Source organism: Haplochromis burtoni, unplaced genomic scaffold (genome assembly GCF_018398535.1).
Source record: "Haplochromis burtoni strain Fernald_Lab_line unplaced genomic scaffold, NCSU_Asbu1 Contig_165, whole genome shotgun sequence".
Lineage (NCBI taxonomy): Eukaryota > Metazoa > Chordata > Actinopteri > Cichliformes > Cichlidae > Haplochromis > Haplochromis burtoni.
The window spans coordinates 442,379-466,811 of NW_024582526.1; the positions used below are offsets into that span (position 1 = coordinate 442,379).

General features: G+C 41.0%; 1 protein-coding gene across 2 annotated transcripts in view; it reads left to right on the top strand.

Annotated features, from left to right (window-relative positions):
- satb2 (SATB homeobox 2) overlaps positions 1–24,433 on the top strand; it is a 50,483-nt gene that overhangs the window by 8,538 nt on the left and 17,512 nt on the right. For both annotated transcript variants that reach the window (XM_005933375.2, XM_014337122.2), the window contains exons 2-10: positions 3,772–3,987; positions 8,161–8,346; positions 18,514–18,640; positions 19,607–19,730; positions 20,330–20,432; positions 22,156–22,206; positions 22,286–22,875; positions 23,873–24,085; positions 24,211–24,297. In XM_005933375.2, the coding sequence (XP_005933437.1) occupies positions 3,816–3,987; positions 8,161–8,346; positions 18,514–18,640; positions 19,607–19,730; positions 20,330–20,432; positions 22,156–22,206; positions 22,286–22,875; positions 23,873–24,085; positions 24,211–24,297 (1,653 nt within the window). In that variant the 5' untranslated portion in view covers positions 3,772–3,815. The remainder of the gene's footprint in view (positions 1–3,771; positions 3,988–8,160; positions 8,347–18,513; positions 18,641–19,606; positions 19,731–20,329; positions 20,433–22,155; positions 22,207–22,285; positions 22,876–23,872; positions 24,086–24,210; positions 24,298–24,433) is intronic.

The following is a 24,433-nucleotide window of genomic DNA, read 5'->3' on the forward strand; positions in this document are numbered from 1 at the left end:
GTAACAGTTCTGCATTTAACCCTCAAACTGTTGACAACGAGAATATTGAATTTTTTTCTTATCTTGGGTTTTGGCAAGCACGCAACAAAGAAAGTGATCAGTCTAACTGAGACATATCAAAATCTATTCACACTTTTCCAAAAACTCTTCTGCAGAATGCAAAAGGGCAAAAGGGTTAGAGCTCCTCGATGACTTAGATCTCATAAGATTGAAACTCCTAGTCTTGCTTATCTCAGCAGGACAATGTCGAACCACACGATGCACTTATTACAGAAACATCTGGATCTGGGACCAGAGCATAAGTGTGAGGGCTAAACTGGCATGTATCTGTCATCTGTTTAAAACACTCAGTGCATTATGAAATGATGACAAAGGAGGGCTTGAAGGGCTGAATTGCTGAAACACTATATCAAGCCTTTCAAAACTACTTAGCGCTGAGTTGATGGAAGACAACTCCACCAACCCCACCCTAAATCTGTATTTTGGTAGAAGGCAAAACTGAGTATTCGGTGCAAAAAAAAAAAAGTTGGATTAAAGAATTGAGAGAAAAGTTTGTTTCTGGTCTTCAATAACATTGACTCAGACCCTAAATGTATCATTTAAATGACTTGTAGTCATTACACTCTGTTAGTAAGACTAATATTTAGTTATTTTTTGGCTAACAGAGTTGTGGAAAAGTTGAACTCTCTCAGAAATACAACTCAGTGTAATGCTATATTCCTAAAAGACATTCTGCTGTCGTCCTAACGGGGGTGTCTTATCTCAGGCACGCCACCAAGTGAGTGAGTAAGGTTAACAAGAAAGAAAAAAATGCATGGCTCAGTAACATTATCTCCTGCATCAAATGAAGTATAATTGAGGCAGAATGTGTTTAGAGATTAAGAAACTGGTCATAGATTGTGTGTTCTTGCATGTAAGTCTTAGGTGAGATGGTGAGATGTCGGCATGTGCAGGTCTCGATAGAGATCACTAGTAGCAGTGTGGGGAGCTTAAGCAGGATGGGACCTGTTGGTGATGAAATCAGACTCTTTGGAGGATTATTTGTAAATGAGAGGCAGAACAAGTGAAATGAAATAGTTTCATCCTTCGAACCCTCTGACGTCAAAGACAAAAACACCAACAAGCCCTAGCTCCAAAACAATAAGTCAGACGCACAATCACACCTCATAAATGAATGAATGAGAAAAAAAAGCCAAAAAATAGAAATGACATATTGTGATAGCCTCTGGGTCACGCTTAGGACCAGCACCCACGATCCTTATAAGGTGTGGGTGTGCACTCCTATGGCTAGAATTTCTACATACTTTTCTACCTAAAGCCAAGCTTAATGTGATAATTAATGTATGAGAGTTGGATTAAAAGGTAACGTTTTCACATTTTCTACTTTCTGAAATGTTGCTTGTCTCTCAGAATATCAACAATCACAGAATCCCAAACCCTAAACTCTTGACCCCCACCATTCAAAATACATTTCCACTCAGGATAAAATAAGGGAATGAAAATATTTGCCTATAACCTAACCTATGATCAGTGACACAGATACTGCAGCAACTAAATAAATAGATAAAACAGTTGACTTCATTATTTGTTGCACTTTGTGACCAAATAGGAGAGATAAATGTGCTAAATGTGACAAATTACTTGTGCTGTTGGAGGTCTGCAAGGTGGAGTAAACAATATGAAAATCCCGTCGGATGCACGTGACTTGAATCAAACCAAACCCCTGCCATTCAGACGGCACTTCCACTCAGGACGTGTAGGTGCAAACCGATCAAACGGGTGAATGGAAAAAATTGCATCATTAATGATTTTGATAAGTACAGTAACACTTATCATCTGCAGCTGCCAGCAGCCACTGAATTGATCTCAGTCTTGTGTTATATTCAGTTGTTTTTCATCGCTGGTAGTGGTTAGATTTATTTGCAAAGCCTCTTGTTTTTCTTAGGAAGCCTCACACTGAGAATTACAGCTACCATTGTACTCGTATTTAAACCCACTGCTTTCCACTCTGTGTAACTCTCTGAACTTGTCTTTCTCTTTCTTTTTTTTGTTGTCCTTTAAGCCACTTTTATTAAACTCTGCCGCTTACATTTTTGGCCTCTGTGCCTCCCACCCACACTTTTTAATCACTCCAAAGCTAATGTTTTTAATTTATTATTCATTTTGAAATTTAGCCCAGGCTCTTAAAACGTCTCAGATTGTCAGTATGTTTACTTTTTTTTCTTCTTCTTGTGGTGGTTGCTTGTTTTCTTTTCAGCTGTTGTTGTGTAAGAAGGAAAGCTTGGTAGTGAAGGTAAAGAAAAGACGAGGCGGAACGAAAGAGGAGGAAGAAGAGTGAGTGACACCACCACAATAAAAACAGCGCCAGTAAAGCCTGCAGAAATATTAAGAAATTCAAACAATAACCATGGATTCTCCCTCATTTGTTCTGGTGAATTTCTGCCCAGTGTCCAAAAACCAAAGACCCTGTGTTTGTGTTGTGCTCGCAAATCTGCCCACAGTATAGTTACAGTATGGAAAATAGTGCAGTAAATTAAAAAAAAGCCTCACGTTTGCCTTTTTCTACTGACAGTTTCTAATCTCTGTGTTCACTGAGGGTCACACATGCCGGCTGATATTGTCCAGGGCTCTTATGTAAATAAAAGCAGTCCATTTGGCCTGAGTGAGCTGGCTGCTCCTTGATACTTTGGCATGTGTCCCCTGTCAGGCTTGGAAGCAGAGCTAATGGCATTATCCTATATTAGACTTTTGGCTGACACACGCTCATCAGGGGATGGAAGCCCACGAGGCTCACGCTCTCATCAGTATATCAGCACATGGAGGCCTACATGTTAAAGGTAGCAATGTTATGAGGTACTGACCATGTGATAGCACGGGTAGTGTGAAGCTCCCAGATATACAATCTGCCCATCTCTCTTTTCCTTTGTTTATTTGTTTGCTTTTAAATATAATTTATGAATATATTTATTACATTATTTACTGCAACATGGAATGGGAAATTTAACTAGTTCATTTTGTAACACAAAAAGTTTACAGTTTACCTTTAAAATGACATCTGTTCTCTTTGCTAGGCTAGAGTTTTATTTATGCTGATAAAAGCTTTATACTGTAAGCTAAAGGCCACGGGGAGGACTCTCCTTTAAGAGCAACCGACCTCCGGCAGAACCAAGTTCAGGGAGGGGCAGCCACCCCATCAGGTGAGGGGTGAGGGGAAAGACGAGCACGGGGAAACTATGACAACAAACGGGATAAAAAAAGGATCTATGAGATAGATAGTAAGCAAAAGATAACGTTGTGGCATAAAAATCCATGAAGAGTTCAAACGGGTGGTGGAGAGGAGGTGCTGTGTGCATCACAGAAGGCCACCCAACAGCCTGAGATAACATTCAACATAAATAGGTGCTGTGAACTGCCTCTTAGAGCTTCCTGACTTCTTTGTTTTCCTGCCCGTAGCGCTCAGTCCCAAGCCCTTTAATTACTGAAGATATAAATCTTTGAAAATGGTTGACAAATATTTAACACTCACACAGCACTAAATTGTGCATTTGTTAGCCACAAATCAATATAGATTTAGTGTAGCAGTGTGTGTTTACAGCAGCAGGAAAGTGGATTTCTATGGCACAAAGAAACATGATACATCAGGCTTTGACTTGTATATACACAAACTTGCAGGAGAACAAATTCCTCGTTTTGCCCGTCTGAAAAATACAGATATCAATGTCTTATTTTTGAAATTCTGCTAATCATACTGTAAAACTTTTTTTTTTGCAGACTCATTCTCTCTGGCTGGAGATCCTCTGGGAGCCTGGAGGAGGATGGAGCGAGGAGGGGAGAGTCCCATCACCCAGGACAGTCCCGAGCAGAGGGGGGGCAGCCCGGATCTCAGCGGCCTCCCGCCACCGGGGAAGAAAGGCCGGTTGGAGCTCAACGGGAGTCCCACTGGGCCACGAATACGCCACAACGGAGCCCCACTGAGACCCCTCGGAGGTAAGGCTCATATTGATCACGAGGCGTGAATAAAAGAAAGCAAATTTCTATCAGAAGATAGATTTTTCAAAAAACAAACACTACTTCTAGAGTCTTGGCAATCAGGCAACAAAGAAAGTAACTCGTACTGATGCATAAATTATTAGCATGTTACCCCCAAAATTGGCTTTTCCTTTTTCAAAATATAGAAATAGAAGTCAGAAATACATTAATTAGTTTGGATTAAACTGTCAAAGTTAAACGCTGTCATCTTTTATTTAATGAAAACAAATGATCATCAAGCTATTGATTACTGCAATTATTTAAAATCCATAAATCCCTGAGTTTGTGGATCATTCGATTATAAAAAATATATATATCAGAGAAAGCTGTGTGATCACGGTGTCAGAGGTTTTAAAGCGCTTACGTTAATCAAATCCCAAAAGCAGCTTTTGGCTTTACAGTGAACCACATCCCGCCCATGAGTGGAGTTTGGCACAGTGTGCCATGTACTAATGTGGCGGTGCTGAGGGGAGATGCTCAAGCTGCTTCTGTCCAGTTAATGTATAAGTCTGGGGGGAACTGTATAACACAGGCTTACCAAATAAAGGAGATTGCTCCATATAAACAAGATTTATACAAGTCACCGTGGCTTATTGATCCCTGCATTCATTGTCAAAGTTGGTTCTTGTTAATGTGCAGCTGCACGAGGGGATGCAGTTCCCCGTCTGTGTTTTGGGGTTTCATGTTGCCGTGTGTTTGCAGTTTTTTTAATCTCTTAAACTCATTTTTACACACTTTGTCTGGTTGAGATTTTAAAACATTTGCACATCATGAATTTCAATTTACTCCTTTTATTCATTACTCGTTTTATGTTAACTGAAAATACTAATGACCAAGATATTATTTGAAGTGTGCACTTTGATATCAAATGAAGGTATTTAGTTGAAAACAGGCTGGATGAGATTTGGTGGTGTACTTGAATGAAAATGTAAAATTGTCAGATTGCAAAGCTGCTCTGGAGCATAGAGATAAGTAAGTGAAAGAGCAGCTCCTCGTGGACTACAGAGCTTAGTCTAGACAAAACATTCAGAACAATCAGCCTGATCTTTGCATCTTTGGGATGCCCCACACCGTTAGTTATTTAGGTCACGATGTGTACCCTCTTACTCGCTCTGGGAAAATTCAGGTCAGAGAATTATTTTCTTTTTTTAGAGTCTCTGTATTAATGTTTAAATGATACATGTTATGAGAATTGTGAGAATTACTTTTTGAGTACCACTAAAGGGAAAGATGGAAACGCTGTTTAATTTTAGGGTCTACATAGTGGACCTTATTTGCTTTTACTTATTTTCTGCCATGTATAATATAATTCAAGTGTAATTCTATTTTATTTATATAAATAAATAATGAGCAATTAGTAATGTAGAATGCAAAAGTGAAAATTTGCTAGACTTTATGCAAATTTGCATCAAAAGTCATGCTGCATATTTCTGCAAAACTCTAGGATCCAGCATAAATATCTGTGGCTTTGAGCAGTGCTTGGCTACAAACTGTGAGTTTGTAGCGATGAATCTGTGTGAGGTTTTTGGAAGAGCAGCTAACAAATCAACAAGAAGCTCAGGTTTGACCACAGTAAGAAGAGAAGAAGAAAGAAAGTGTTGAAGCAAGAATGGATGATAAAGTGTAAAAAAGGAAGGAGACAGGGGGCGGGCTTTCCTGAGCTGAATGGATGGATGGTTGGTTGGACTGCAGTAATGATGGGTTGTTTTCAAAGACAGGAAACTCAACGTGTCTCCTCCAAACCACTGCTGCCATGAGGAGGGGGCCACACACACACAAACACCATATGTCCACCAACTTCCAGGCTGCGACACTCACAACAAAGAAAAGCTGCCAAGATACACACACCCCCTTCCACTGCTTGCATACACATATCTTATTTTAATATCCCTGTTCACTCATCCCTATACATATTAGAGGGATTAGAGGTTTGAGGCTACATCACATCGTCCAAACCAGATCATACAGTCGGCGGGCAAATCACAGGACACTGCATATGAGAGAAGACAGATTGAGGTGGAGACGGAGGAAAGAGCGAGATAGAGGCAGAGAGAGAGGGAGAGAGGAGTGCTGGTCGGAGGGAGCTGCTCTGTGTTGACAGTTATATTTCCCTGTTGGGGGAAATTCACTTACTTGAATTGGCATGGTGCTCCAGTGTGTAATTCACTCCATGAGAGCCTGGAGGACTGGGAGCAGAGTGATTAATGAGGAGGAAATAGAAATATAGGAATTGACTGATTAAAACAACGGGTGGGATGGATCGGGGTGCAGGGGGAGCTAATGCTGCATGCACCCTAAAGTGTTTGTATGGATGTGTGTGTGTGCCGGGAAAAGGAGACAAGCATGCCTCCGTGTGTCTGTGTGTGTTATTGTGTGGTATTCATGCAGTAAAACACACGCCATGCTGAGCATTATTAGTGCTGGGACGCTGCCTAATGCCACAGTCCGTCATTTCTTCAGAGGGCTTTAATTAATTGCTGGTCGACAGGTGGCCCAAAACCAAAAGCCTTTTAGGAAAAAGGCGGATATTGGAGAGGACGGATTGATATTCCACTAAAGAGCCGAGAGGAAGAAATTTTGGGATTGGATTCTTACCTTAAGCAGATAATGAAGAAAGAGGAAGAAGCACATGAATAATCAAGACCTGGATGACAGTGTTACAGGGGCGTCAGACAAAAAGTTTGAAAGGAAACAAAATAAAAGAGAACTACAGGATTTTAAAATAAAAGGCATCCACCAATTAGCCGTGGAGTAAGAGAGACATCAGCTGTTATCGTCAGAAGCTGCAGATGTTGTCATAAGTCACTCAGACCTGTAAGGCTTATATTTTTCTGTCTTTAAGCCTTTTCTCCAAGCTATTTAAAAATGAAATCCATTTGGTTTAATGCAATCCAGTTCAGATTACAACATTTCTCACCTTAGAGCCCCTTTAACCTACTAAAATTGAAACATGGCAGTATTACAGAAGAAAACTAACAAGTTCTCTTTCAGCAGATCTTTTTCTTTAGTGAGAAAAATCCAAATCTTGCCTACTGAACTTCAGCTCTTTCACATGCATGAACTGTTGCTCAGTGAAGTAGGTGTGAGTGTTGAATTGTTGGTTTTAGACAACAGACAACCCCAGCTCAGTTCTGAAGAGAATGTGACAGATGAAAAGCATGCAGATGCTGTTAGTCTGTCACTGTCTCTATCTATATATATATGTGTATATATGATGTGATAAAAACTTTAAACTTGCACATGTATTGCAGCGATGTGGTTCAAAGCATTGCTGCTGATGGCATTAAAACCAAGTCAAGGATTTTGCTTTCATGAATGCATGCATGCGCGTCTGTGTATGCGTGTGTGGTATTAATGAGGGACAAGAACTTCTTCACTTGATGAGCGCAGAGAGAAAGTTCTCATAAGACAAGATAAGCTTCCACACTGTTAGTGAAGGGCATGATAAGTGTACAGGAAATAGATGTGATGGCCTTTGGAATGTGTGTGTGTGTGTGTGTGTGTGTGTGTGTGTGTGTGTGTGTGTGCGTGTGGTAGAATTTTCCAGAGAATCTGGTTTGAGTTTTTCACCTGGTTTAAATTTGCATACTCGAGAAAGACTTATCATGTAAATTCAAGAAGCTGTGGCCCTACACCTCTCTTTTACCATATATTAATCATCTTTTGCCACAGCTCTTCCACTTTTTCTGGTTGCGACACTGTTGTCACATTTTTATTTTTATGTTATTAATAAACTAAGATAAGCAGCTGCTGCTTTCACCCTTAAGTCTTTTGTATATTGGTTTTGCATACGTGCTATGGGAACCATTATTATGACTACTTATCTAATAGTCCGTTAGATGAAATGCCTGTGAACGTGCAGCGTGCAGGGAACAACACTGTTAGAGTCTATGTAAGATTGCATATCATTTTCCATTCCTAGCTGGTTGCCGCATATTGAGAGTTTCAGGTGTTGCAATACTCAACAGTGTGAAAGAAAAAGGATGAATTGATTACAAGCTTAACCCATAATCCACATGTTTTCTATCTATGAGGGATGAAATGCCATGTGATCGCAGACAATTAAAGCCAGGCATTAAAAAATCTTCCTGTTGCTTTTCTCCTTCTTCTTTTTATTGTCCTCCACAACAGGTCTGATGATTCCAGTCTTCTGTGTGGTGGAGCAGTCAGATGGAGGGATCCAGACAGACGGATGTGAGGGACGAGAGGAGCACGCAGAGTTTGTCCTGGTCAGGAAGGATATACTTTTCTCTCAGCTGGTGGAGACAGCTCTGCTGGCCCTCGGGTACTCCCACAGCTCTGCAGCACAAGCCCACGGTCAGTCAAAGACATGCTGTTACATCTGTAATGCGCCTATTCTCTCCATGTTTTAAAAGACACACGTTCTTACACTGAGACAAATTCTTGAAAGTGAACGGTGTAATTGTATAAGACACTTGTCAGAATACTATCTACATGCTACACTGTATAAATGTGACTGTGCTAACGCTAACAGGTTTGCTGTCCTCTCAAAGACCAAAACCCCCAAACTAAAGTATAACGACGCAGCAAATGATTATTTGTTTGTCAGCCAAGACGCAGACAAACCATCAAAGTTTGAGAGCATGAATGGGCAGAGTATGAGTTTGGTAAGCCTCAGGCTGCAGTAGGTTCATACATAAAATACACCTGTTCATGTGTGTAAAACTAGATTATATATTACAAATATGCTGCAAACAGCTATCTCAAAGGCAAACCTACGTCTGTTTCCAGTCTTTATGCGAGGCTAACTAGCAGCTAGGTAGCTGCTAACTAACTAGCAGCTAGTTAGCCTTTCATGTAGCCTGAGATTAATACTTGTAAATGAGTATTCCTCCTTAACTAAGGGTTAGAAACTAAATAAGAGTGATGATTATCAGTCATTTTTAGACTATTTGAAAAGCTACAACAAGCAGCCTATTAGCTTAGCTTAACGTAAAGACTGGAAAGCTCAAAGGTAGCCTAAAATGAGTGTAACTTAGATTATTAATAGTGTTATAACAGTTGAACCAAAAAACCCTCCTTTATCAAATTCAAAATCAAACTCCAGACATTAAATCAACATCAAAAGGAACCCAAACGCAACAACAATGATGCTGCTAAACAAAGTAAAACACTAGGTAAATACAGAAAGACTAATCCTGTCACTATACTATTACTTAGATTCTTAACATGCTATGTCATGCTGACTCTTGTTGATAGCATGACAAAAGTTTCACTGAGGCTCACAGTGTAAACTATAATACTGTGTCAGAGTTAAATGTCCTGCAGCTCAAAGGTCAAGACAAGAATGAAAGAAGACTCTCCCTCTAATCAGTGGTCTGAGAACAAAAGTGGATGTGAGGTTGCCTATTTGGAGCAGACACTGAACTATTACAGTGGCAATAAGCTAAAGAATGCTTCAAAAACACAACTGAAGCACAGACAGAGCCTGTAAAACTCATTAAAGACACAACAAAGAGCTGGACAGGAATGTCTCCCCAAGACAAAAATATATTGTCTATGTGTGTGTGTGCGTGTGTGTGTGTGTGTGTGTGTGTGTGCGTACAGTATGTGTGAGAATGTTTATGAAGCAGAGAAAAAGAAAAAAAAACTATAATTTATTGTTGCACACATGGTAGTCATCTGAAACAGGACAGTGTCATTTACTGCTGTCTTTTCTCAAGTATGCAGAATATTCCATCTGCGGGAGTTGCCTCACATCACTATAAAATGGTAACAACAGAGTGACAGTGAGCAACACAGCTATTGCAATACTTTGAAAATGGTGGGAGATCCCCATCTGTTTGAAATCTCGATTGTTTGTGTGTGTATGCATCTGCCATATAAGGTCCTGGTATTCAGGACAAAAAGAAATCTTGTTTTGCATATCGTCCTAAATATGATACATCATAGTATCCTGGTGATCGCATATGCTACTGTTTGTGCAGTAGCATATGCAGCAATGCATGCAATATTAATAATATAGTATAATACGTTTTTTTCTTTTAAGCTGACCTTCCTGTAGGAGTTGAATTTAAATGACCTGATTTGCTCCACTGTACATGTTGGGAAATCACTGTCCTATAATATGTCTACTATAGATTTCTGTGATTTAAGTGACTGTGCCAGCTAAGGTAGCTCACAGCACCAAAAAAAAACAGATGAGGATAAGTCTATACAGGAAGTACTGCTGCATATTCAGGTTAAAAAGGATGACATTAAATAAAGAAAACTAAAAAACGGCTTATGTGAGTTGTGGAAATCGGGATCTAATATTTACAGTGTTGCAAGTAGCCATCTCTAAGCTGGTTTATTGCTAGCTGATGCTCCAGGCTGTGGTTGCTCAGGTACAGCTGTTGTCTAAAGCTTACATACGCTCATCACAGTAATTTGGGGATTTTAATGATTTCTTTGAACGGTTCTTTTTCTATGGTGGTATAATTTTACAACACACATCTTTAATGACTTTAAAAACAAGACTTGGGTGCACAAGTTAGAATTTATTTTGGGTTTTCTTTAAAAGTATGCATATTGGCTCAAATAAACACACTGATTTGAATCTTTTAATAAAAGTGTCTTTTATTTTCACGAGGCCAAGTCCAATTAAATAGTGATTACGAGTGACTAAAACTGGTAGTTTCTCTTTGCCAACAAAAAAAAAAGAAGAAGATTTGTTTGCTAGTACTCACTGGATTAATCAATACACAAAACAATGGGAAAATCACTGGAACTTGGTATATGGACTGGTTCTCATATACTGCTTTACTGCTCCACTTGAACACTTTATACAACATATCTCATCCACTCAGTCACACTTGCATTCATAGAAGCACTTTTTTGTGTAATTGCTTTCTATCTAACACTCACACTCTGATGGTGAAGATGCTGAACTGCCGATTTGCACAAGTTGGACCAATGCCGATTCCATGATGATCACTTCAAACAGCTGCATGTACGTACATGTCATTTGGATGTGTTGCCACTTTGCCAAGGTCTTGAAAAAGACGAAAAACGAAAAGTAACTGGCAACCCAGAAACTCCCAAGGCCCAAGATGCAATGAACTAGACACTGCTGGAACACCAGTATCACCAGTATCACTGACCACAGTGAAGCATGTTTTGCATCATCATGCAAAGGTGCCGACTAACAACAACTAAAACTGTTGCCTTCTACAGGGAAAAACTAAATGTCTTCTGGAGAAAGGTTTTATGGCCAAACAAAACAAAGATTGAGCTACTTGGCTACAATGACAAGAAGTATTAAGGAGAGGTAAATTTGAAGCTTTTAAACCTAATAACACTATGCCAGCTGTCAAGCATGGTGGCGGTGGCGTCATACTCTCTGTGCTTTGTTGATGTGCTTTAGTCCTTCTTTGTGCCATGTATAAGTACATGACACAAAGTAGATGGAATATTGAAGGTGAAGAAGGAATGCCTCCAAATTCTTCAACTTAACAGGTAGAAAGTTGAAACTTTGACTGGAATTATGCTAGAAGATTGTTAATAGCTATCAAGAGAGGTGGAATTTGAAAAGGAAATATTAGTGTGAGCCTGTATGCAAACCCAAAATAAATTCAAACTTGTGCACCCAATCCTTGATTTTTCAAGTCACTATTGATGAATACTTTTTTGAGTGTGAGTGAACTTCTGACCATGGCTGTGACCCTCTAATGTCATATGTCAGTCAACAGTAACCTTTGCTCTCATTGGAAGTTGGTTCAATTGCTCACCTCAAAGTCAGATGACGTCACTGACTGTCACTGACATCTCTGTGTTAAAGCCTGCTAAGGTGTTTCCATCAGCTCAATTAGTTATAATTGCAATAGCTTTCTTTGGTGAGAAAAAATAACAATGGAAAAATGGAACATCTTAATCCCGCTGTGTATTATTAGTGGTACTGTCTATGCCAAAGCATAAAATGAAATCATATAGAAAGGCCCAGGTGATTTGAGAGTGTAGAAAATATTTTATTTCCTTTATAAGATAATAGTGAGGTGATCTTAAACCAATTGGCCAGTCTGCTTCACTGATATTAGTCTGTTTGTATTCAAAGTGTAAAGAAGAGCATTTATAAACTGATTGTTGTGAGCTGCTTATGCTGCTCGTCTTTTGTTCTTCTGGTTGGAAAGATTCAGAGCTACAACTGAAGCCTCGTTAAATTAGTCAGAAAAATAAACTTTACTCACATGCACATCATCCAACACTGATGCACTGAAATAGCACGCTAACTGCTATAGCAAGTGTTTGCTGTGGTCTGCAGATGAATGCCATTAGTAGCATCAGGGGAGTAGTATCAGGGGAGGTCTCTCTTTGTCTGTCTCATCAGTGTGCATGGAAAACAGTGAGACCACATTGGTCTCCTGTCCACATCAATGAACAAACAACAATAAAAAAAAAAAAAAGCTAGACTGAATGGGACATCCCAACTCCACACAAACTAAACTCCTGCAGCTGACTTGAGCAACGTTCACGTGTTACTTGTAAACTCTCTTTAACCCCTGCAAGGATCCACTGGCATAGAATCGCACTTAAACTGGCATGCACGCTTGGCATGGAATACCATGTAGTCATGCAGTATCACAGACACAACACACTCTCTCTGTTAGACACACACACACACACACACACACACACACACACACTTCTCCTCAGCTTCTCTCAAATGAATACTTTTTGTTTTTTAAAACAAGCGTTTATGTTAAATGAATAATTTCTGGCTTAAATTATACATTTTTTCCCCTGCGGTCCACAACCAAAATTACACAGAGTCCCAGCTATTTTCTCCCTGTTTGAATTGTGTCCTGCATTCTTGCGTCCCGGCGTTGTATTTAAAGTCCCCGGCAAGGACCACGGCCTTTCTTTAATTAGCTTAGCCCAGTAATTAACTGGGAGATATTGTTTATTTCAATTATAAGGGTTTGAAGGCTTTTATAGATTGGATGAGAGCAGACCTGTATTTTAAGGATTTAGTGAGCAAACAGTTAACAGTGGTCAGTGAGAGAGAGCGAGAGAGAGAGCATTGTTGCTGTGCCACGTCTAACAGGCCAAAAAGGGTCAGTGCTGCAGAGCTGCAGTTTACTGGACATATGACTTTAAACTGGCTGTGAATTGCTTCTGACAGCATGTCGTTACATTTTGGACACCACTTTGTTATAACACATTCTTATCAGTTAAAAGCTAAGCTTTACTGCTTAATAAATTACTTATTAGTGCTTTGTGAATCTGTGAAAAGCAATTATTAAGGACACCTTTTGATTTGTAGGTTTGCCAGGTCTATTTTCGACCCTTTTATTAGAAATGATCATAGCAGCCCTTGCAAAAAATGTTTGATTTGCCGAAATGAGAAAATTTTGCTTTTTGCAGCTGGCGAGTCACAGACAGGATCATAATAAAATCAGCGTATTAGTCAAAATTCACAAGTACAATATGTATCTTTAAAGAAACTTTTCAAAGATTTTACTGCAACTGTGAGTTGAGGTTAAGAAAAGATCCTGTTGAGTTTAAACACACAGAGAGCCCACAGTGACCTGAGACACAACGTGTTTATTTACATAAAACCAAAATCATCGTCTTTTTTTAACTGAAACCAAACCGAGTCTTTCCATTCGAGAGCTCCATCCCAAACACCATCTAGCTTTAAAGTCATGTCTGTGAACATCACTCTAAAACTGGACTCACTGCTTCATAAAGGCAGATGATCAAAATCAGTTTTTAACTTGTTAGTATTTATCAGGCTAGCAGTGAAACACTCGGGGTAGTGTTAGGGTCATGGTTGTATTTTAGCCACACAGTCCATAACCAGTTTGCCCAAATATTCCACATAAATGGAAATTTATGTATCCAGCACCATCTCAACCTCTAACTAGGTCACAGGTAACCTATAGGATTGTAAGAGGAACACAGAGATAGAAGTCAGCGTACTACCTACAGACGACTGAGTGTATGCTGTGTTTGAACAGTTGCAACTTGCAGTCAGGATTGTCTTTACAACAAAACCTGAAGCCTTTATATCACTGGCTTGTTGACAGAAATAATAATTTTACCTCATAGAATATGTAAGTTGTTGGTCTCTTTAGATATCTTTCAATTTGAATGCCAAGACTTTGGAGAACGATAAAGAGCCTGGTGCCTTATAAGAGTGCATGATTGTATATACTCAATCAGTGGCACTGGCAATAATCCAAATCCTAGTTGTGAACTAAAACCCCAAATTTTTGGAAAAAAAATATAACTTTTGAGAGTGACTACTTTGTGGTTCCCAATTTTCAATACTTGGGGGAGTGAAAAGGAAAAAAAATACATCCTCTGATTTCAAAGGGTTAGGATTAGGGTCATCACTGGTGAGAACGTAGAGCTCAGAGAGTTCTGTATCCAGTGAGTTGCATCATAAGACCAACTGGTGCCGTTACTGAAGCTTTCGCTCCCGTTGGGCCGTTAGAGTAGACAGAAGACGTGTTTCACTCCCTGAAATGACAGCCTGATGGATTTTTATTTAGAGGAGTACCTCAGATGATAGACATCAGAGTCTGACGTGTGCGGTTTCAGTCAGTGTGTTTCCAGGGGCAGAACCTGGAACCATTTTCGAGGTCTCACATGTGTGTGCCGGCTTCGGCCTCTCTAAAATGCCGAATTGGATTAACATGTGTATATCTGAGTGTGCGCGCGCATAGTGGCATCCAGTGGCGTGCAGGGCTGTACGGGTGTCGACACGAGGAGTCAGAGACATTAAGTGTGTGTTTGGATTTGCATTTGTGTGGATGGGCACCCTTAGACATGAGCCAAGCCACCAGCCGGCCACATAAAAGCGTGTCTCTGGGAGGCGGAATTTTAATGTGGAAATGGGAACAATGATTTCTACTTTTAAACGCAGACGAGAAGCAGAGCCCATTGAACAGCAGACCAAAAAAAAGAAAAGATGAATCAATTATTAATGTATTTACCGTCACACTGAGCGTGAGTGTGTGAGTGCGTGTGTGTTTGCATGTGAACTGCTGCATGCATGCGTCCACGTCTCTGCATGCTGTCATGTGTCCTGTGTGAGTTTGTGTTTGTCTGCTTATTCACCCGTTTGCTTCCACCCAACTTGGCATCAGTGGAATTGTTGGCTTGTTCTCAGATGTGCTGATGCTACATGCAGAAAATTAGTAGCCAGGGCGTGAGGCTGTTCTCTGCTGCTGTTGTTGTTTGGGTTTTAGAAAAGAACATGTCACATATTATATAGTGCTGCATTATTTCCGGTTTGATTTCCTCCCTTAGCTTGTTTTCCCTCTTCTTTATTGTGTGCCACACCCTCATTAGTCTCACCTGTTTTCTTCCACACCTGTTCCCTGCCTGTGTCCAGTGAGTTGATCGCATACCTCTCTGTATAAACTCTGCAGTTTCTTTCTCCTGACAGATCACCTTGTCTGTTTAATTGGGTCTTCGAGCAATCCCTGTATTTCTGATGCATTTCTTATTTTTCCCATGATCCTTTTGGGCTGTGAAATGGAGATTGCCCTTTGCCTGGTCCCTCACTGCCAGCCTTTCTCTACTTCTGACTAAAGATTTGGATTTTAGACTTCTGTGTATCTTGCATTTAGCTCCTCTGCCTTGCCTTCCTTATACATGTATTTTTATAGCCTCCCTCATCTGAACTGTGCGTGCACGTGTGGGAAGTGAGAGCACTCCAATCTTTTTAACCTTCTTTATTGCTTCTGTCTGCATATGTAAACATGTTCTTAGCAGATTCAAAGCCGTATGACCATGAGGCAGTTTTAACTTCCATCTTCACGCCTTTTCCTCTTATTTACATCTTTGTTCTCGTTCCTCTAATTCCACGTCCGATGATGGCAGGTGGCTGCTCTTTCCCAGGCCTGCTTCTGCAGACGTCTCTTGCTATCATCACCAAGTGCTGCTCACGGGATTGGCTGATTGTTGGAACTTTCTCTAATATCATAGGGCCTCTACTTACAATATAAGGCACCTTAAGATGACTGTTGTTGTAATTAGCACTATATTGATGAGACTATTTTGAACGAGGGAAGCTTTCAGATAAGATAGTCATTGATTGGCTTGTTAGGAATATTAGCTTGGATGCCATAATTGAAGAAATCCAAAGATATGGACGCGTGGCATTTCTGATACATTTGATTAAAACTTGGTTTATTGTACGTGAAATAACTCAAGAAAAAAGCATTTTAGAAATACAATTAAAGCTTTCATATAGAAAAAGAAGCTTTTTCATGTGCTGCAGATTCACTTTAGCTCACTGTGCTGCTAAAATCTAACTATTTAGTTCTGTTTGAGTCCTTAAATGTCTCCATGCTGGTCTTTAGCTCCTCTAGGGCAGCGGTCCCCAACCCCCGGGCCTCGGACCGGTACCGGTCCGTGAGTTGTTTGGTACCGGGCCACGAGAGTTGAAGCTCAGGTGTGAAATGTATGGTTTTCAGGGTTTTTATCGGTTTTCAGGGTTATTTTGTTATCATTTTTAATGTTAACTCGGTTTTCCTGGGTCTTTTCAGGTGCGTTATGAATAAATCTTCTTTTTTTTGGTACCGGTACTAGTTTTATTTTGTTGTATTTATCCGCGACACCTTAAAGGCCGGTCCGTGAAAATAATGTCGGGCATAAACCGGTCCGTGGCGCAAAAAAGGTTGGAGACCGCTGCTCTAGGGTTCTTTTCCTCCCTTAAGGGGGTTCAGACTTTTTTGTGCATAGGGTTTTAATGATGCTCTCTCTGTATGACCAAATAATTAACAACACAGCTCTGCCTGAGTGGAATCAAAGATATAACTGAGCTGTAATCACAGCTAAAGGAGAGAGGGAGATCAGAGAGGACAACTCAGAGAAAGGCGGGAGGAAAGGACAGGGGGAGATATGGAGGAGAGGTGGGAGGGAATAAGGGGATGAAAAAAGAGAGCGAGAGAGCGAGGCAGCTTCTCAGGACCCGTCTGGATCTCATTTAGAGGACAGTAATGCGATTAGCTTTGTTTAGTTTTCACAGCTCCAGCCAGTCCGCATGAAAAACCCATGTGAGTGAGTGCGGTACTGTGTGTCTGCTCGTGTGTTCTGGTAAAGGTGAAATGCTCGTGTGTGACTGTGCGTATTACGCTAATATTCTTAAAGAGATTCAACTAGATTCCTTAAATCAAGAGATCAACAGTATCATGGCAGTGCAGACCCGCAGAAAAACGAGTGCCTCATAATTCAAAAAGAAAAAGCATGTTTCTGTTTGCGCTGACAAAGACCCCAGAATGTTTCAAACATCAGCCGAAATCCAATTTAGCCCAGTCCGGCAGCAGAATTTCTCACAGATCTATTTGCAGAGGGGTTTATGATGTTGTGTCTCTTGACTCTGTATCCATGTAACCAGAACACTGAGAGATGGTGATGTGTAGATTTGAAAAAATAATTGCAATTTTTGAGCAACAGAAATAAAATCAACATGTAGGGATAAATATTGCAGGGCCTGAATGATCTAAACTCGCTGTTTAGATCATATGCTTAGCTTCTGGGTGGGAAAATGATGCCTGTGTGAAAGTACCTTAAAATGCTTCTTTCTGGTGGCCAGCAGAAGAGACTCCTTTGGTTGGGAAAAGAAATTTGGAAATCTAAAAGAAAATTGTCATTTTGTAAATGATGGTCTCCATTAAGTTGTACAGGAAGATCAATCGGGCTATACTTTTGATTTCTCAGTCAGAGCCACTTGGCAAGGCAGGACTTTCCTAACTAGTGGGTGTCTCCAGAGCATTTTAAATGTACATTATCCCAGTCTTCAAAGTGTCTGTTAACATTCCCATCCACCTAACATTCTCAGAATAAAACAAGGGCAATAAACAGTAAATTGAACAGTAGGTGAAGGTGGTGTGTTCAATTCAATTCAATTTTATTTGCACAGCACCAAATCACAAGAACAGTCACCTCAAGGTGCTTTATATTTTAAGGTAGACCCTAGAATAATACATACAGAGAAAAACCCAACAATCATATGACCCCTTATGAGCAAACACTTTGGTGACAGTGGGAAGGAAAAACTCCCTTTTAACAGGAAGAAACCTCGGTCAGAACCAGGCTCAGGGAGGGGCGGGGCCATCCGCTCCGACTGGTTGGGGAGAGAGAAGGAAGACAGGATAAAGACATGCTGTGGACAAGAGACAGTCTTTTCAATCTGACTGCAACTGCTGTCTTTAAAGAAAAACACCAGTCAATAGAGTGATGGCCATCCAACACACAGGAGGCCACTCTTTATTTAAACACCACTTCTCATGGTTAATAACAATAAGAGCCAAGGCATCTAAAGTGTACAACACTTTTCTAAGCTACAGTTAGGGTGCAGCACTGTAGAGATGAAACACTTTACTAGTCACAGTGAGTGCTTGGGTGAAAATCTCTTTTGCTGCTTTCCATCATAGTCTGCTGAGTTTTGTACTTCCTCTGTTGTGTGATGTCAAAAGGTTGTTTAACAATGATTGAAAATTGACAGAAGTATGTGCTCTCTCTTTTCAGGCATCATAAAGGTGGGAAAGTGGAATCCTCTTCCCATTCACTTTTTGACTGATGCTCCAGAAGCAACAGTTGCTGACATGTTGATGGAGGTTTACCACATGGTCACATTACGCATTCAACTACAAAGGTCAGACTGTGTTTTGAAAGACAGATGTGAGAGGATGTTTTTTTTTCTCATTCATTAGACTTTAGAACAAACTGTGTGCAGCACTGTAGCAGAGACTTGTAAGTCTGCATTTTATGGGTACAGTGTGTATGTGTGTGTGTGTGTGTGTTAGATCAGATACTTGGTCCACTGGGCTGCTGATGTCATTGCAGCTGATTGCAGTTCAGGAATTTACCATATATATCAAATTTGAAAGCAACAATATTGAAACACTAAAGTTCTATTTAAACAACCCGGTAGGGAATTATCTATTATCTGTCTCCGTCAGGGAGAGCCCGCGTGCCAGGAACTGTCGGTTCCCGAGAAATGGTGAAGCAGAATCTTGATGGGTAGATAAAACCAGATAAACTCCAGATGAGAGGGTTATTATTGTTATTGTCTTGGCGCATACCAGCCAGGTTTGTTTACATGTTTATTCATGTATCCATGGCAAAGGCAGACGTTTCACATGCTTCGTGCTCCGAGTTGAAATTATTTATTTGAGGTTAAAATTAAATAAAACCAGAAAGATTAAAAGGAGATAGACCCTAGATGGGAAGTAGTGGTTTGTGGTTGATGTTAATACATGATGCTTGGATTATGGTTGGGGTTATGTGTTCATTCCGGTTTACATTTCTTTTCTTGCTTAGAGTTACATGAGCAAATATGAATCTAATGGTGGCTTAGTTTGACATTAAACTACTTTTTAAACTTAAATAAACCTTGTAGGATTTAAACCAACCAGTCGTTGGCGATAAGTAATCTAACCCCTGACCTTATGTGTCAAAAGAGGTGACTGTGACAGAATAAAATATGCTAACTGATACAAGTGCAAAACTACTTTTGTCTCCCTCTATAACCTACAGGTAGATGTGGAGGTAGGTTAGCGGTTGTGCTCCTGTCCTAAAATGAGCCTAACAAACTGATGTGTGGTTTTGGTTTGTATAGTTTTTCAAAGCTGGAGGATCTGCCCTGCGAACAGTGGAACCATGCAACTGTCAGGAATGCTCTCAAAGAGCTTCTAAAGGAAATGAACCAAAGTACTCTGGCCAAAGAGTGTCCTCTATCACAGGTATGACTCACCAGAATGTAGCATCTCTACTGCGTCTTCATATCAAGGAGTTAATCTGCATGCAAAAAGTGCTCTAAGTACAATGATCCTCTACAAGAGATATCTTTACACATGTATTTTAGTGACAAGCTCTTCACACACCCTGGCTACAGACAGCCCTCACGAGATCCATTTGGGCACATTTAGAAACAGCCACGAGCTATTGTTGCAAGCTTTTAATCAAACTCCACCCCAAAAGTTTAAGTGCCGTGTTAAAGTCCTCAGCTGTATGTTTGGCCCTCTAGCCTGGTCCTATTCTCACTCGTGTCTGAGAAGTGTTTGCATACTGTGTTTAAATGGATCTCTGGTGGGGGTGTCGATCACTGCATCAATTGCAAGCATATGTGTATGTGGCTGGAGATTCCCTCGCTGCACCGTACTGGCTCGAGTTTCCATGGGTGGCTTCCAGTTATGATTAATGTTTGTCTGTTTCTATTGTGTGTGCGCAAGAGTGCATGTTGTATGTGTTTATGTGTGCATGCCATGTGGTTGTTGCGTGAGTCTAAGCATTTCATATTATGCTGGTTATTAATTACCTCTCCCCTCTTGTTCCCTCTCAGAGCATGATTTCCTCCATAGTGAACAGTTCCTACTATGCCAACGTATCCACTGCCAAATGTCAAGAATTCGGTCGTTGGTACAAGAAGTATAAAAAAATCAAAGGTGAGGCTAATAGAGTTTGAGCCAGAGTTCTTAAATCATCTGGTAGTTGGACCAGTGGTCAAGGAGTTGTAAAATGATTTCTGGAGTAAAATAATAAAAACATACAAATCTGTCTACTTTTCTGGTGAAATGATAACACAGTTTTACTTCTTCTGCAATATACTTTGAAATAAGTCACACAAGATTATCTGAGAGTGCAAACTCTTGAGCGAGAGCTGCAATGAAGAGCATTAAATGAGTGCTCCACTGATGCAACACTGCACTCCTATAACATTAAACGGACAAAAGATGATCGAAACCATTTTTTCAACATCTAATCCCACATTGTCTATAATGCAGCTCTGAAGACAGCAGAATTTTATAACTAGCTACTAAAAGGCCCAACTCACTTTTATTTTAGCCATGCAGCTACAACATATGTGAGCTACATGTAACCACACATCTTTATGGCAACCCTTGATACACCACATGAGGAGTGCAAGAAGCGTGACTGGTCAGCTTGGGCTGAGTTTCTTAAGCCATAGAGAGGGACAGTAGCATAGGTGGGCGAAAAGGTTCAGTGGTTTATTCCAGAACGTACTTCTAGCAAAGACTTAACACTGCAAGCCATCCAGGTGCCACTTGCCCTCTATGTGAATAAACAAACACTCACACAAGCCCTGAATATCGAGAGCTTGCTCAGTATTCCATCTGCTGGTGTATCCAGCAAAAACTAATAAATAAAATAAAATATTGGATACAAGTCAGAGCAAAACCTTAGATTTGAGAAAGGATGAAGCCCTCAGTAACTCTGTCACTCTCTCGGTCAGGGTGTTGCAGGTTTGAAGTCACCCACAAGAGCCATTTTCAGCCTCTCACTTTCCAGAAAGATGCTCACAGGTTAGATTGTCATAGCTAAAAGGTTCAGTTGACTGATTAGAAGCATTAGATTAGTTCCATCCATGAGGTCTGCCTTGGTAATGGGACCTATGCTAATGTTAAGTGTTAAATGTCAAGTCATTGTTACTATTATTTTGTCTCACAGTTATTAAAACAATTGTTGCTGCTATATCCAATATATATATATATAAGTATCATTTTTTAAATTGTTACAGCCTGACTTAGAATTATACATGCATATCTGTGTTTAATATCTACAACTGGAGTCCAGTCCAACTTGTGAATCGTGCATCTTAGAAGATGTGGAGGAGTAGAAATCAGGATGGCTTTATGTAAATGGTTACAGTGACACTGATTGGATGTGATATTCAGTCATATAGTCCCCATAATATCCCTTCTTTTACTTAGCCACACCAGCTTGTCCCACTCCCAAAAGCTACATTATAATAATGTAATAATAACAGAATAAACACTAGGCCAGAAGAGGAGAGAGGATGTAAGAAGAAAGTGAGAGAGGATGGAGTTATGCCGGAGCCTGCTGCGCTCCTGCTACGAGCTGGTGTTAAGTTACATTCAACATTTCCTCCATCAGTCCTGCTCCACAGATGTTGACATGACAGTTTCTTCAGAGCTGTTGTGGAGCTTTCAGCCGAGAACCCATGACACAATCAGCATCAGCATATGGAAATGTATATACTTACATTGATTTTTGGACACGTTAGGAACTTTAACTTTGGCTCAAAAGCTTAGCTCTCTTCTTTAAATGGATGCTGAGGCAAAGTCATAGCTTTACACCAGCAGCATCATGTCACTCTTCTGATCTTCCGTTTGTTTTGTTGAGCAGGAGATTACTTGGAGAAGATGTGGTCTGGACGAGATGCTGCTGACATAAAAAGTAAGGAATATAATCCATCTTTCTGACACTGTGCTTAAATGAAGATATTTAGTTGAACACACTCTCTGGTTATCTCCAGTTGAGAGAGACAACATGGCCGACTTCTGTGTGTTGGGCCAGAGACCTCCACCTCATCTGGCTGGCCTGGCACAGCTTGGTCACCTGGGAGCCAGCAGCCCCCTCCTCAAATCTCCAGATTCGCAGGCACCCTCCCAGACACCTCAGCAACCACCTCCTCCTCCTCAGCAGCAGCCCTCACCTCATGGTCCCCTCCATCACAGCCCTCCTCTCCGTACAGGGCAGGTGCCTCCTCCTCCCCCACCTCCGCCGCCTGGTGCCCTGCAGCCCCTGCTGGGCCCAGGTGGACTGCTCTCTCCTCAACTCTCCCCGCAGCTGGTACGGCAACAGCTCGCCATGGCCCACCTCATCAACCAGCAGCTAGCCGTGAGCCGCCTGCTGGCTCACCAGCACCCTCAAGCTCTCAACCAACAGTTTCTGAACCACCCGCCGATCCCACGTGGTCCATCCAAAGCTGGCGGTGACCACCCTGGAAGCAACCCCTCTGCTTCTGAAGTCTCCTCTGAAATCTACCAGCAGGTCAGGGATGAGCTGAAGAGAGCTAGCGTGTCCCAGGCTGTGTTCGCCCGTGTGGCTTTCAACCGTACACAGGTAGGAACGCAGAGAAAGGTCAAGGCTAAGGAGTCAGGATAGGAAGTTGTAAGGGGAAAATGAGAGGAAGAGGAGGAAGGCGATGTGACAGAGAAAGGAAATCAAGTTTCTAGTTGAATAAAACGTATGCCGAGGTTTTTAAATCTAAAAACTGAAATATGGCATTCAATGGCGTTAATCCGTCAGACGAGACCAAAAATACCCACACACATTTCTTACATTATATGGATCATATCAGGTGAGAAGAGGTTTACTGGGTAGAAACAAATGCCAGTTGCCCTTACTGGTCTGATTTTCACAAACACACACACTCACAAAAACAACTCGGCTAATTTATGGTCACCCACCTTTTGGTATTTTTGGTGGGCTTATCAGAAGCGTGGCTGGGTTGCTCGCTGCGTCATTCAGTCTCCTCCTCCACCATCGCAGCAGCACAAACACCTGATGCATTCAGGCTGTGCTAAACTGGTTACTGCACGGCCCATTAGATCAAAGTAATGGGAGGTGGCTGATAGACCTATTGGTCTAGAGGCCAGGTGTTTTTCACTGGTGCATCACTTTGTGGTAGGTAGCCTCTGTATTTGAGAAGCTCAAACCAATATGCAAATACTTTTAAGTGTCTAGTTGTACGTTTATACGAGAAAACGAGCAGCTTCAAAGTGATTTACATTTGACAAAATCTATTTTTCAAGTCAAAATGATAAACATGTCTTTGTGTCAGCTTAATAAAAGTGAGGATTGTCTAGTTTTGAACATTTGGTTTAGAGGTTTTTTTAAAAAAAAAAAATTCTGGATACTTTTGATATGCATTTGTGAAATAAAAGGAAAAAGCAAATTGCCAGTCTGGGTTTAAACAAAGAAGCCACACGAGTCCAAGAATAGCATTAATGGAGCTTCAACAGTACACTTGAAGCATGGGAAAGGGACCATATATTTCAATTTTCCATGCTAGGGAGATGCAATAACATATCCTGCTGTGTGCGTTTGTGTTGGTCAGGGCCTGCTCTCAGAGATCCTGAGGAAGGAGGAGGACCCTCGCACGGCCTCGCAGTCTCTGCTGGTGAATTTGAAGGCCATGCAGAACTTCCTCAACCTGCCTGAGAGCGAGCGAGACCGAATCTACCAGGAAGAGAGAGAGCGCACTATGAACCCTTCGGTCGGCCTTCCCCCCTCCAACTCCTCCAACCCCGGCGCACCACGCCTTTCACAGGTTAGTGTGCCCAACGGGCCATAAACTGCGGTTGCCATAGCAGTGCATCGAGCGAGAAAACAGCGGTGTTTTGTATGAGTAATCATATGTGATGCTAACATGCCTTGTGTCATGTATGAGCTTAGAAAGTGTGGGAGAGGAGCTTGGAGGACCAGAAAATCCCAGATACCTGGGCCTCAATCTGGAAGAACAAGGCCAAGATCTGTAACTCTGTGAGTTATCTACCATCTTTAACTTGCCCTCACAAAGTAGACTGCAGCATGTCATGTGCTTCATCCTAAAACCTGCGCTGGGATTTGAAAGTTTTTATCTTAACAAATTCCATTTATAATGGAAAACAGCTTCAAA